At 38.7% G+C, this 15,595-nt stretch overlaps 1 protein-coding gene across 1 annotated transcript; it reads left to right on the top strand.

The window, feature by feature from the left end:
* Positions 1-377: 377 nt before the first annotated feature.
* On the top strand, positions 378-15,486 carry LOC114358970 (uncharacterized; the record flags this gene model as incomplete). Its single annotated transcript, XM_028313176.1, has 12 exons — positions 378-521; positions 976-1,203; positions 1,461-2,857; positions 3,425-3,617; positions 4,116-4,189; positions 7,716-7,878; positions 8,877-9,023; positions 10,270-10,390; positions 11,370-11,501; positions 12,932-13,168; positions 13,686-13,833; positions 14,517-15,486. Coding segments are annotated over 12 exons (3,033 nt in total), but the record flags the coding sequence as incomplete, so codon positions are not given.
* Between the last annotated feature and the right edge of the window lie 109 nt (positions 15,487-15,595).

The raw sequence follows: 15,595 nt of genomic DNA, 5'->3' as shown, positions 1-15,595 counted from the left end.
TTTTGGTCTTAATTCGTGTAGGATAATATAAGTCAGACAAACTTTTATAATGCAAATTGTTTATTTGCATACTTTAAAAATTTATTCACATAATTTCAAATGAATGCCAAAAGAAATTAACAATTTTCCATGCCCTTTTGATTCAAAATAATAATGTAGTTTCAACACAAATAACTTTGTAATGTAAGCCAGTGGACCTTTATTTATACTTTAACCAGGCTTAATTTAATACCCAATGAAAATATCATTGGTTTTCAAACGTATATGTACCGATGTGGGAAACATATTATTATTATTATTTCCGCGGCTTGTCATAGCTTAATAAGGCCATCAAGGCAGTCTTTGTTAAACAATTAGGTAAATTTTGATGTCTGATAAAACAAGTGCTGACCCTGGTCTCTCCCCAGGAACTGTTGGCTGTGATACCACTCCTGCTGAGCGCAGTGTGGGCGGAGGCGCCCGCTCCCTACCCTCCCAGCGGGTTCAGACCTGCTGGTCCGGCTTTTGAGCTCCCTCAAAAGGTTAGTATTATGGAAATTGTCTACCTTTCTGTTATTTAATCACTGTGTGTAAGAAGTCAGTGTGCTAGTCAAAGTGTGCCAATCAAAGAGAGCCAGTCAAAGTGCACCAGTCAAAGTGCGCCAGTCAAAGAGAGCCAGTCAAAGGGCGCCAGTCAAAGCTTAGGGCGCCAGTCAAAGTGCACTCTAGTCAAAGTACGCCAGTCACACTCTATAGAAAAACACTGACTGAGCAAATAATTACCTAGTTTTATATCCACGTTAAAGAACTATCAAAATGTAATTCATTTTCTTCTAATTGAGTAAACCAATCAATTCACAGGCAGAATTTCATGTAGTTTTATAAACTGCGAAATAAGATTTCTATCTTCGAAATCATTAAAAGCCAATGATTTATCGAAAAACCGACACCACATTTCATATTTACCAGACACAATTGAAAGATCTCGTCTTCCAGAACATCCAGAAACAACAGCAAGAGTACCTACCACCAGTGGAACCCAGAAGGCCCCAACCCCCAAGCACTTCCTACGGCATCCCCGAAGAAGATGTCTCAGTCCAGGGCCTGCCTACCTTGGAACAGCAGCCAATCTTCCAGGTATCCCCGATCAATGGTCAGGAGTATGTTGGACAGAACTTCAACACCGATATTAGGAACTTAGACGACAGTTACAAGCAAGCGCAGGTCGGTTTCATGATTAAAACAATAGCATTTTCTTTCCCTTGGCATTTACACTACCTAGATAAGTAAATAATAGTATTTAGCAGAAACTAGATGCAATAAGCCGAAGATAGGGCAAAATGGAAGATAGGGTAAATGAGGCCTATGTCCAAAATGGGCTGGTATAAGTTAATAATGATGAAATAGATGATACAGCAGACATTCTTATTAAATCAGCTCCTCTTATTCTAAAAATTATTTGCGATTTCAATTTGTTACAGTACCAATACCAGCAAGAACAATACCGCGAATACGAAAGACAGAGACAGCTAGAAGCAGCTCAAGCAAGGAATCGGGCTAATCAGTTCACTACTCCTCAAGTCCCCAGACAATTCGCTACAGAAAGTTCTACCAGCACCACTGAACCGACCTCTACTGAATCTACCACTGAACTTGATCTCAATGAGGGAGAAACTCTAGATGACAAGAAAGCCGATGACAAAAAAGAAAAGGTCTCGGTTGAAGTAACAAAGCAGAAGATTCAAGAATACCCAGGAGAACTGTTCCTTAGTTCGTTAGCTCAGTTGCAACTTCAGCCCCAGTTTGTTCCTTTCCAACAATTCAGTCAGATCAGAGCACCTTTATACTACCAGCCAATTGAGCAGGAGCCTTCCCAAAAGCAAGTGGCTGGGTATGACGCGCAAACCCATTTTGCTGCTCTCCCGTCAGTTTTAGCTCAACAACAATATTTGCAGGGAATCCAAAGCCAAGGCTTCGCTGCACAGAACCCTGCACTGTTAGTCGCAAGTCAACAGGAGCCAGCTAACATTGGTTTTATTCCTCAAAACCCTCAACCGTTCATCAATAACCACTACCAGCCAATCGTCGCTCAGAATCCCCAAAGCTTCTCTCAAGGTCAACCTGTTGTGGTACAGCCACAGAATATTAACCAGGATCAGTATAATCAGCCCAAACAAGAAGCTGAAGAAGATGATGAGCAGAATACCCAACAGCAACCTCAATTTGTTTACCAACAAAGTTATCAACCGCAAGAAGTGGTCTACCAACCCCCTCAAGCACAACCCCAGGAACAGCAGAATGTATTCCTACCCCAGGCTCAACTAGTAAATTATCCAAACCCTCTTGTTCAGTATCAAAATCCTCAGCAAATAGCTCAACCTCAGAACAGTTATGCTCAACCCCAGTTTGTTAATCCTCAGCAATACCAAAACGGCTACGTCCAACAGCAGTTTGTGGACCAAAACCAATTCCAGAATGGTCAGCAGCAAGTGCAGATTCCCCAGCAAGCTTACCAAAACCCACAGCAATTCCAGAACGATCAGCAACAAGCGCAAATACCTCAGCAAGTGTACGTAGATCCGCAGCAATACCAAAACACTCAACAAGGTCAAATACCCCAGCAAATGTATTTGGCTCCACAACAATTCCAAAATCCTCAACAGCAGATACCTCAGCAAGTGTACCAGGGTCAGCAATTCATGATTGGTCAGCAGCAGCAAATACCTCAGTTCCAAGGACAGGACTCCCTGCAAAGTGGTCTTGACATCAACCAGCAAGGCAATGATGTAAACCAGAATGACAAAGAGGACTCTGATGATGAAAACAACGAGGATGATGGTGCCACATCAGTAGCAGTGGCTACGGCATTTGGTGCAAGGTCAGTGGAAACTCTATTGAATTTAAATGATCTAACCATGTTTTCGGTCACGTAACTAAAGGATATGTTAATGGGACACAACAAAGGTCTCGAATTAGCATTTGTGGACATGCATCGGTTGAACAATGATAATTATGAATCATCTTGTGCAGCCAATGATCAAATGTTCGATATGATAGATGTAATTTGATGTATTATTAGAATGTGTTCGTGATCTGATTCTCTAATATTGCCAGACATAAATAAGAAGTTTAATTTTGAAGTGAAATCTGAAATTGAGATTTGCATTAGGTACGCTATTCGATTGTATTCTTTAATTTAATATTGCAAGTTTTGCAAGATTGAACTTTTACTGTGCTTACCAACTAGCAAAATTTGTTAATATTTTAAAGAACCCTTATGCGCTTTTTACGATATCCACGGTAAAAGTGAGAGAGGTCCTAATTCTACTATGCTGGAACCAAAAGTACGTTTCAAATAGGAGTGACGATTTGGTAAATTAGAGAGGGTCGCGCTCCTGCAGTTAAGACCAAATGACCTGATAATCCAAGCCCTTCTTTTGTCCAGGACCCAGCCTCGCATGTTCACGAGGTACGGAGCACCAGTGCCAGTGCCGAGTCAGTCTGCCGACCCTCAAGCCCCCNTGATAATCCAAGCCCTTCTGTCCAGGACCCAGCCTCGCATGTTCACGAGGTACGGAGCACCAGTGCCAGTGCCGAGTCAGTCTGCCGACCCTCAAGCCCCCACCGACGCAGAGGAGGTTAGTATCTATGATGATGTACGGGACTATTCCCACCTCTCGTTCCCACCGCTGCAACCCCTGTGTAGCCAGGATCTACAGCTTGACCGCCAATAAAAACCCAACCAATGAAGGTCAAGTTGATGATAATGTAGTGGAATATGCTAAGTGAATCTGGAAACTCATGATTGAAACCGTTTGATTTGTCTTGACTTGCAATTTTCATACAATTCAAACTAAGCCTTCGTGTTCTACGTTTTAGAAGTCATATTTCATTCAAAGATTAAGATTGGGCACCTGCTTTAAAGTTTTGGCATGCAAGATAGTCTAGCATCAAACTGTGATATCTTCCCAATAGCAAAGCCGTTGGAAATTCCCACTAAGCACACGTCTTTTAAGTTGTATGGTCAGTTTGGTTACACAATAAATAAAGTTTTCCACTTGTTACCATTATATGAAAAACTGAAGTTATTTTCTTTGATGTAGGAACCTAATTAAAATAAATATTTATCTTTTTAGCAATCCGAAGACAATGGTTCCGTCGCAGTGGCTAACGCGTTTTCCTCTGGCAGAAGAAAAAGTGCTAAATTGAGGTAAGAAAACTTATTACGACCTAATTAAAAAAATATAACTTTGTGTGGGGTACTTACAAATACTGTAGTTAGTTTTAATCTGCCTAAAATCTTATGAGTGTAATTACATACAGGTTGACTATTAATATTAAAGGAAAGTTCGTCCTTATAATTTTAGTTTAATCTGCCTAAAATCATAAGAGTGTAATAAAATTACAATATAGGCTGGCTATTATTATAGGAAAGTTCGTCCTTAGTTAGATCGATCGATTTATCAATTTTATTCATAAGAACATGATGAGAAGACAAATTTCTCTATTATTATAGTTAGTACGCAAGATGCCGTAGTGTTGTTTTATTTTTTGTTTGTTCAATTAAAAAAACCGGTTTAGAAAAATATTTTCCTATCCAAACCAAGCTTTGAAAAACCGCAGTGCAAGCGACTAACGAATTTATTTTCGTTGCGGGAAAAAGCTAATATTTTACATCCGGAAAATTCCTTTGGGCGATTTAAATATTGAAGTAAGCTTCCAAGTTAGTGGGCAGAAGCTCGAAGCTCACACGCGGCCAAAAAAGCTTTCTTCGATCGTTAACTTCTGTCTGTGTATACTGGGTGTGGAAATAATTTTATAAACTTACGTTTTCCCGAAAATTATCCGAAATTTTTCTCGCCGTAAAAACCATCCTTGGACTTCAAAGAACATTATAAAAAAAGTTAAATTTTGGTCCAGGCGTTGTTGAGTTATGCGCTTACCCTACTTTTTGCGATTCATTTTTATTATAGGTATTATTAATATTAAATTCCATAAAACTCGAGTAACTAGTGTACTTTTTCTATTATCCCTGGTACCTATGGTATTTGAAAGCAAGAAAAAAATCTCGATAGTTAAAAATATACAGCTTTTTTTATGAAACCTTGGTAGAGTCAATATTACTTACCTAACACCCTGTATATGAATGGAGGTTAGCTATCTAAAATTGCAGAATATTTTTCCGAAACATTTCTATCGATGTAATAGTGATGCACGACTCATTGAAANACTGCGGCTTACCTTAGATAATTCAATATCCACATCATACTTACACCACTTATACACACATAATACCTAAATACCTATAGCAATAAAGATTTTAAACAGATCTCAAAATCGGAACATATTGTACAGCCTTACTTAATAAAACTTTAGAAGAAACTAGGATCAGTCAAGAGATTAAATGGATATACTTATTCAATAATATTTATCCATACTCTAACAACAACTTTAAGTCAATATGTAAGTAAGCCAATATTTTAACAGTTGCTTTGACATCTAAAGGAAAATCTCGTAACTATTTGTCCTTCAAGTTATTATTTTATTTATCAGCCGGTCTCAGTGATAATCTCATTATATCATTTGCCTACCTGCTATTTTTATCAATCTTATCTTTTTAATCCGCAAACACACCTTTTCTGCCGCAAACATTTTCATATGAATGTCAATTGGCACTAATATTGTTTACACCTATTTATGTATAAAATAGCTTTTCGCCCGCGGCTTCGTCCGCCTGAAATTAGACAAAATTCATTAGTCACAGAAAACCTTTATCGCGCGCGTCCCTGTTTCTAAAACCGGGATAAAAGCCCAGGACTCAACTATGTCTCATCAAAATCAGCTCAGTGGTTTAGGCGTGAAAGCGACACAGACAGACAGAGTTACTTTCGCGTTTATAATATGAGTAGGGAAAACAACCCAATTAAGTGTTGCTTCCCTTTGTCTGATAACATTCTTAGCTCCCGTTACTGTGAAGTTCACCAACCGACGTTATCGGGAATACTGGGCATGCATTAATTACTCAACTAACTTAATTACTCATACAACATTGGTTTCGTCACTCGATACGTCGCGTTTACATTTTCCAAAGAATTCGATTTCCCTGTTATTATTTGCCTGAAATGAAACCTGACACACGCAAATTCAGCTTTATACGTTATTTATAATACTACGTACGTCCAAATATGCTAAGGTGGCAACCTCAAAATTTTGAATTGCAGGTCTAAATCTAGAATGCACTATAAAATGGAACTGCATAATTGTAAAACACAACTAGAAACAATCAATTACACATCACAATATTATCCATCACTTGAATTGCATAATCAAGGATTTATTCTGAAAATAAACAATACCTGAGATTCGTAGTAACGGAGACTTTTTCTATAAAGCAATAAGTCCGGATATTACTAAAAATAAATATCAAGGACAACCTTTTTTTATAGCATGTCCTGTGAAACCAAAACCACAGAATAAATAATAGTAGTACCCCAAAACGTATGGCGACCTTATATTAAGCCATATCCGACGCCTTAGGTCGTAATTATAGTCCGTTAATAACTAACAACACAAAAAGGAAAATTGTGTATGTCATATTATGACAGTACACAAAGCGACATAATCTATATTTGAGTGCACTGGGTGACGAAAACGGACACTTTCTATTGTACTCGTATGGTAGAAAGTTTTAGTTGCGAATCTATATTTTATTATTATTATTTATTATGTATTTGGACAGTGTATCATCATTGTATTTCTTTAATCTTTAAGTTTTACAACATTCTAGTGTCTTAATTTCTCAAAATTTGAGTTTGAATATTCTAATGCACGGGTGAAATTTTTCCCCGTGACAAAATATCTCTCTTTTATACTTTTATTTAAAAAGGGAGACGTCGTAGTACTTATTCTTACCTATGGAGAGACATACTGTCAAAAGAAACCCATGCGCGCGCGCCTCATAGATTATTATCAATCTATGATAATTCAATCCGAATTTCCAATGTCAACTAATGAATATGGTAGAATGATAAAACGTAATTATTTCGCCATAATACAACACTGATGGCGCATTGTGCTTACATACTTAATTATCATGATGATAGCAATTTGCTTTATCAACAAAATTACTAGCATCGCGAAAAATATGTTATTTTGCGTTTTATGATATCCGCTTTGGTACTTTTTGAAATGACGGCTTTTTTCATGATATTAGTACAACTGGTGAAAAACAAACCTTTACCTACAACTTATAACAATTTCCTGATTAATATTGTACTTTATAACTAACACATCTCATATTATTTTGAGCATAATTAATATTCTTGTTAAAAATGTACAACAGTAACTATTTTCATGAAATAATATTTTCAAATAGTATTACATGCTTAGTCAAGTGTCTAGTTTACATGCTCTTTGGTTATAGAAACATGTAGATTGTTTTCAACAATTTTTAGAAATCTATCTTGGAATCCCTTTACCTGTCTTCAAATAGTACAGGTACACCACGTTGTAACTTATAGATCGTTTCATCCACGAAGACGCACTCCACCATTGTTCCGCTAATTTTTTAGTGTTATCGGTACACGCTAAATTATCCATGAGTGCACACGCACACTACAATAATGACGCTCTAATTGCTCGGATCAAACTCCCCGCACCCCGCGCTTCCGTCGACCAAAAAGTGGTGGGGCGTGTCTTCATGGATGAAATGATCTATAACCACCGTCAATTTTTAGAGACAACTTCTTATTCCTTAAATGTTTGTTCCCAGCCGTTCAGAACGAGAGAGACAGAATCAACTGCAGAAGGCCGTCGTACGAAGAACCAACGCAAGCCAACGGGCTGTCCGTCGTGTCGCTGCTCAACGCGGAACTTCTCAGCAGAAAGGTCATAGATGAGGTAATATCATTAATTTATGTTACCTCATAAACCCTCTTGACTAGTACTCATACTCATAAACCCTCTAGTCAAAGAGCCCGATTATCGAATAGTCTGTTTCATCTTCCAGCGACTTAAATTTTTTTTGTTATAATTCTTAAATGTTCCTTATCATTTATGTCATTAGTTCCGGTATTCTTCTTTAAACCTAGATTATTTTAAAGCTAGATCATTTTACGATATTAATGTGAATTACACGGGATAATAATCTGACTTATAGACCAGGGTGAGAGACATCCCTTATCATTTCGAGACTTTAAAGTTCGTATTAAAATTCGTGTCATTACAACAAAACATAAACCAAGTCTGATAATAAAATTGGTCTCATAAGACGGCTTAAAACCGTGTTTTGACTAGATTCAATATTCTGAAATTTTCCACTATTATTTACTACAAAGTCATTGACTGACGTGGCACTTCGTCGAGTCTATTTTTCTCGACTTTTTTTCAATTTCATATCGCAGCAGGACATGTCATCGCTAAATTCGGCGACGCGTCTAGCCATGTTAATCTGTATGACTTTTGACACCTCGTCGCACTTCCACCTATTGTAGACATACCATAATTACATTTAAAATAACTTACAACACCTCTTCTTCATCTTTTTACAAACGGCTTCGTCATTCTCCGTCTGCTGGTAAATTTATTTTTATTTTATTTTATTTATTACGGTATACGGTAATGAATTTTAATGTTTTTAGTTGAACTTGACTAATTTTTCATTTTTGAACTAAATATTTTCCTACCTACGTAAATCATATGCTGATACAATATTGTGGTGTCACTAAGGTAGCCGGGGATCGGGTTGGAAGATAAAAATCTACTTAAATAGTGTACATAATACAGTTACTTTTCTCTTGGCATAAACGATCAAACGCGGAGCTGAGTAACCGCAAGCGAAAAGGTGGAATATGTGCTTAAAAACTATACTTATTAGAACTCCTTTTCTCTTGGCACAGACGATAAACGTATCTGACGCGGAACTCAGCAACCGAAAGCTAGCGAAGATCAATGACGTGTGCGACTCCATCAAGCAGCAGCTACTGATCCTGGTCGAGTGGGCCAAGTACATCCCTGCCTTTACGGAGCTGCATCTAGATGACCAGGTGAGAATGTAGTCTTTATGTCGTTGTGATAGATGTTACTTTGCAATAAAAAGTATAATGTGATGTGTTGTTGACTGTACCATAATGATTGTAAAATAACCTTTACTGATTTTACTCATGGAGAGTGACGAAATTCACAGGGTAAATTGTGTAGTATTACGTCTAATCTCGGAGTGCAATGTACTGCGGAATTCGTGCCAAATTGAAATAATGTAATGTGCCAAAAGTACTAGAATGTTTATAAGAAGAAATTGTTTACATGGAAAAAGTGACTCATTTTAGTTGCCTAGTTTTTTAAACTGGAACGTTTTAAGACAAATATAAACAGTCATGTGTGTATTTTTCCGCCATTTCTCTGCACTGAGTTTGAACAAGCACTTAGCTATTGAGGAGCAGCCACCGTCCTCCTATCGTTCAAGGCACACGATCCATTTTGAAACGTGTCGCGATTATGCGGATTGCTCCCGTGCCGACTATTTGATTGTCGTCATCAACTATCGGTCAACTAAAAGTCTGTGTCTGCGGGGAGTCTAAGCCGTGTGTCGATATTACCAGGCTGCTCGCGTAGATATTTTGACTTTGCTAGATTGATGGACCGCTAAGTATGCACGAGCAAGCTCACATTTTTTTTACTTATTAAAGCCATATGCATATTCTTTATTACAATGAGTTAGGTATTACTTTGGTGTATCAAAGCTTGGTAGTTCCCATAGAGATATAGTAGAGAGATGGCAACTAATGCACTGGGTTCGAAACTCAGTGTCGCATTACAAATTCACGCACACAAAGTAATCAAAATATGTGCTCATTATCAACTGCGGTATCAGTACTCAACGTTCGAATAATCTTTAGTACTACGCAAGCAATGTATGACGTCAGTGCTGTCACGAGCAATGTGTTCTGTTTTTGGGCATATTGCTGCGACACCGGCCCCGCCCCCTTGTCACATCTCCCTTTAGTTACTGTGATCTGTGGTATAGTCTGGTCCGTGAGCACGTAGAATTTTGTCCAATGACCCCAAGCTACCCATCCTTATCGCTCGCGCGTAATTATGTTGCTGTCGCGCTCGCACACTCACTGCGGGCGCCCGTCGCACAGTCGCGACAGCATTATAATTCCGCGCGAGCGATAAGGATGGGTAGCTTGGGGTCATTGGATAAAATTCTACGTGCTCACGGACCAGGCTTTAGTTCCTTATTACAATGGCAGTAGCGTCTTGACATTAAAGTTTCCCTGTCGCCTGCAGGTGGCGTTGCTTCGCGCGCACGCGGGCGAGCACCTGCTGCTAGGCTGCGCGCGGCGCTCGCTGCACCTCAGCGACGTGCTGCTGCTCAGCAACAACTGCATCATCGCCAAGCACAACATCGGTCAGTAGTAGTATTCCCAGGAAAATAGCCTATACTTGACGCTCGGAGCAGGTAATGTGGGGCTCGAGGCCGCCGAACCCATTAGGCCTCAGCCTCGAACTTAGCGGGCGGCGGGGCGGCGGCGGCGGCGGCGCGGGAGCGGCAGGATCTTATGCGTAAAATCAAATAGACCGGTTCTCGAAAACAGCGGCGCCGGAGCGGGCAACGAGCGGGCAGCGGCGAGCGAGCGGGCAACGAGCGGGGAGCGCACTCCTTCTTTTGCCCACAATAAATCGAGCGTTAGGAATAAATTTGAATCGAAATAAAATTGTCGCCGTTGTTCAGACATTTCGTTTGCGAATAAAAACAAATATCTCGACAACACAACCCCGAACACAACACTTCGCCGCTAAAGCGCCGCGCGAGCTGCCCGCTTGTTTCGAGAACGGGTCTGCGTTGCCCGCCCCGCTCCCGCGCCGCCGCCGCTCCCGCCCCGCTGCCCGCTAAGTTCGAGGCTGAGGCCTTAAAGATCGCTTTCGTCAATGACTTGTGGTTGTGGTTGACGCCACGAGTACTACAAACGAACAAAATACCCTTCACGGTTATCCCACCCTCACTCAAGGAGGACCGATAGGATTAACCGAAACCACAGAGTAATAATACCGTTCGATGTCAGTATTCACTTAAGTTCTTTATAAAGGGGATTAAATCATATTTTAAAAAATATCTGCCAATGACATTCTTTGCATTTATTAAGCTAATAACTTTAACTCGGTCGGCCAGCAATAGATTATGGGTTGAAGCTAACCTGAGGCAGTTGATTTATTTAAATCGTATTTGATTTACGTTTAAGGTAAACTTTGCAACAGGATTTTCCTTTTATCTCACAAACTTTATCATTTTTTTATCTCGTGTACAGCTCACTAAAATGGGAACTCCCCACTCCCATGTTTGTGTATCATTTTCTCCTCAAATTCATCAAAGCAACTATTGTTTACAGACGGGCGAATGGACATCGACATCAGCATGATCGGCATGCGCGTGATGGACGAAATCGTGAAGCCTCTGCGCGAAATCGACATCGACGACACAGAGTTCGCGTGTCTCAAGGCCATCATATTCTTTGACCCCAGTAAGTGTTATATCACAGAATAATAATAAGTACTACGTACAGAAGTTTTACTTCGCGAAGGCATTTAAAAAAATGTATGCTCAATGTCATTAACAATATGGTGTAATTTAGCTTGTCTCAAGAGTCAAGCAACATTTTGTTGACAAACGTCAGTGATCGGTACTGCGCCGAAGCTATAGGGCTGACTTCGGTAAAATGATGTGACGTGAGGTACCAAACCGCAGAAAATGGCGGAGGAAATACATGATTTAGCATGAATTATCATGAATAATATTAACTACTTATTTACCTATCAGTGTCTTGAGGCAACTTAAAAAAGTACATTCTGTGTTTTTATTATTATTTAGGCAGTTAAATACTGCACAGTATTTAGTACACCATTTTCTTTATTTTTTTTTCCATCTTAAACAAGAATACGCGTGCGTGAGTCAATGTTCGCTCGTATGTGAGGCCTTGTCAAATAGTAATCCTGTAGGGGGCCATCTTGCGTGTTTTGTTTTCGATGTAAACTCGCGGAGATGAACAGACCTGATAAAACCAAGTTCTACAACGGGACTATTCCCACCTCTAGTTCCCACCGCTGGCTGTGTAGCCAGGATCTACAGCTTGACCGCCAATAAAAACCCAACCAGTGAAGGTCAAGTTTGTCCCGGGGGAAAGTTAAACTGTCATTGGACCCGCAACGAAATTAATCAGAACATATGAGGTGTTCGAAGTTAAGGTTCGACTTCTCTCCATTGCAAAGCGGACAGACAACAGTTCTACAGAATGATTGGGATTTCGCTTTTTCTGTGGCTCTTAAAATGCACTTATTATTCAAACCGATATTTACATACCTTCACGTGTCTTCAGTCAGCGAAAATCAGTGTATTTTTGCAAATTAGTTTTTTGTCTGTTTTTACCAAACGTTTTACGTCTTTGACCCGAAATTAGTTTAAATGTTTAATTAATAATACGTTTTTTGTGAGTTGCCTCTAGTAAAATATGTTAATAATTTGGTGCTATTTGACAAAAGGATTATTTTTAGCACGTTTCACACCACAATATTATTGTCTTCTACTATTATTTGTATTAACTAAGGTCACAACTCACAATCCACGTGTAAACTCAGCATATTATTAGCATATGCTTAATCAGAATGATAAAACAGATACTTTTAAAAGGCATACCTAATACGGTCAGTCATTTGCACGACGGACTGATCTGACATGGCTTAACATGGCCTCCGATGTCCGAATCATTATTGTATTTCTTTTTGGACATTAACAGCTTACTGTTCACTCTAGGACTTCACCGCATTGTCTGCATTTATAATGTTCCACCCACGTAGTTAGCAGGGCTAGTCTGGATTAAATCAAAAGTTCACACAGTTTATAAATCTCGTGGAATACAACTGAGCTACATTTCTAAGTAGACATTTCTCTCCGCAGACGCCAAAGGCCTGTCCCAGCCGCAAAAGATCAAACAACTCCGCTACCAAGTCCAAATCAACCTGGAGGACTACATCAGCGACCGGCAGTACGACGGCCGCGGCCGCTTCGGCGAGCTGCTGCTGTGTCTGCCGCCGCTTCAGAGCATCACGTGGCAGATGATCGAGCAGATACAGTTTGCCAAGCTGTTTGGAGTCGCGCACGTCGATAGTCTGCTGCAGGAGATGCTACTAGGAGGTGAGAATCTGACAAAATGTTAGTTAATATGAGTTGGACACGCCAGACGATCTAGCACGTTCCTGGATCGTCTGGTGTTGAACCGGGTATTTAATTTTCTCCACCAATATTGAGCCTGTCATTGAATGCCCAGAGAGATACGCGAGAGATAAGCGGTCTATGTACAGCAACGGTACATCAACCTAAACACTGGGATCTTATATGTATAGTATAACTACAGGGATATTTTGCAATAAAAATGTGTAGTTTGACGTGCTGTGGACTGTACGTCGCATAGCTTCATTCATAAATCCTTATCCAATTTACAGTGTTTTATGGATACTCTGTGATTTCAAAACACCATCGAACGTTTTCCAAAGAACTTTATGCAGACAATATCGTTTCAATGTCTAGGGCACAAAATTACCATCCAGTTTATTCATTCAAACATCAAAATAAGCCTTTTGGTTGTTCCGTTAAACGTCATCAGAATCCGCTACACCTCAATCTCCTAATTAATTAATATGTTGTCCCCCAGGTGCATCAACAGACACAGCCATGGAGAGCATGGAGGAAGCAGCGGCTCCGAGCGCGTCACCCTTGGGTGCGTCGCCGCCACTAGTACCGCATGTGCCGCTACCCGAAGGCTTCCTCGAGCCCGCGCCCTTCAAGCAAGAGCCCAACATGTGAGAACGCATTACTTTAACGCGATCGCACAACGCGGACTAACCTGGTTCAGGGACGGCTTTAGACACTGTGACGGGCTTTATTTTTATACTTGTAAAACTGTACGGAGAGTATGCAGGAGCCTGTAAACGATCAACTTTTGAGAGGAAAATTTTATTATTGCCATTTCTTTCATCGGTTCAACTATTCTCTATTTGTAACCAAAAAGATATAAGACTAACAAATATAAAAATGTCAAACTTATCATCCTAATACCTATTTATTTTGTTAATCGTTTACAAGGATATATTCGACTTCTTACCAACATGTAACAAATTAATATGAAGATGTGTCTTACTTGTTGTATTGTAAACACTACTTTGGTAGTGGCAATGGGGTAGCTTTCAAATACTATTTTTATCACCAAATAACTACATACGTAATGTGTACATAATCTTATTGATTGCACAGACAGACAATGAAAGACTTTGTATCCAGCACATTTGTGTACCTAACCGATTCAAAAACGAAATTCTAAATTATCACACTTTCTAATAGATCTCATTGAAACTAATTTATATTGCTTTTTATTAAAATGTGTTAACCGGTGTCCGGTGGTGATGGTTTTTATAATTATGGGTGGTTCTTTGGTTACGGAAAATAAAAACTGTGGTTATAATATCGTTTTCCTATCTGTAACCAGGAGTCCAGAGCCAACATCATTGAGGACCTCAGATATCACACTATTATAATGTAAGACAATCGATTCAGATAACATTGTTCGTCTTCATTGCAAAAACAATGCTGCTACCTTGAAATTAGGTATAAATTAAATAGTCAAAATTTGTCATAGCAGTGATATTTTGTTACCCTATTTATATGTAATGAAACATGCGTTTGAAGACCTTAACTTTGTATTTGCAACATTTTATAGCTTTTAGTAGGATTAACCAGAAGGTGCCCGTTATTTTAAGATAAATTTAATATAGGTGTAGGTGTTTACTACTTTGCCAAGAGACAAAATTATTTATAGAATGTTTACATTAAATTGTATTAGATGATAGACTTACCCGTAAAGTGCAATTAATTATGTAGGCTGTGTAACGTAATATTTTCTTATCAATATCTATAGCCCTGATGGGTTAATTGGTGTTTTGTAATATTTTTCATTTTTATAAAGTACTTTTTGAGTTTGTTTTTAATCTGGACAGGTTTAATTATGTTGTTTGTAATATTGTAAACAGGGAATGGATATTTATAAATATATTGTTGTATAGATGTTGATCATAACCCGTTATCACAGCTAACGTATATTACGATAATTATACATACATGATTGTAGACTGTATCTACATATTGTAGAATTTTATACTTAGGAATTTATTATATTATATACACGGTAGAGTCAATATTTACGAAGTTGTTTATATGAAATGCTCAATGTAAGTTCCCTTGCCAGTTATTTGGTATTTTAAAAATTAAATCGAGGTGAAAGTTTATTACATTAGACTACTAGTATGATTTTTGATTGGTTTGAGAAGTTGTATATTATTTTAATGTATAATTAGTAAGTGCCTTATATCCTACAGGTCGTAGGTTGGTGTATTGTTGATGTACATACAATGTTACGATTTTTAGTAGAATATATTTTAATAAATAATCTGTTACCAAAATATCTCTTTCCTTTACCAGAATCTACTAAAAAGACTACTTTAAAGAAGCTCAAAAGAAACGTATAAAATCAAGTAAAGAATATAATATTAAGATTACAAATAAGTAACA

This window comes from Ostrinia furnacalis, unplaced genomic scaffold (assembly GCF_004193835.3).
Source record: "Ostrinia furnacalis isolate ACB-3 unplaced genomic scaffold, ASM419383v2 OfSCF4158, whole genome shotgun sequence".
Taxonomy (NCBI): Eukaryota; Metazoa; Arthropoda; class Insecta; order Lepidoptera; family Crambidae; genus Ostrinia; species Ostrinia furnacalis.
Note: the sequence above shows the minus strand (reverse complement) of the source record. Positions and strands in the feature narration are given on the sequence as shown.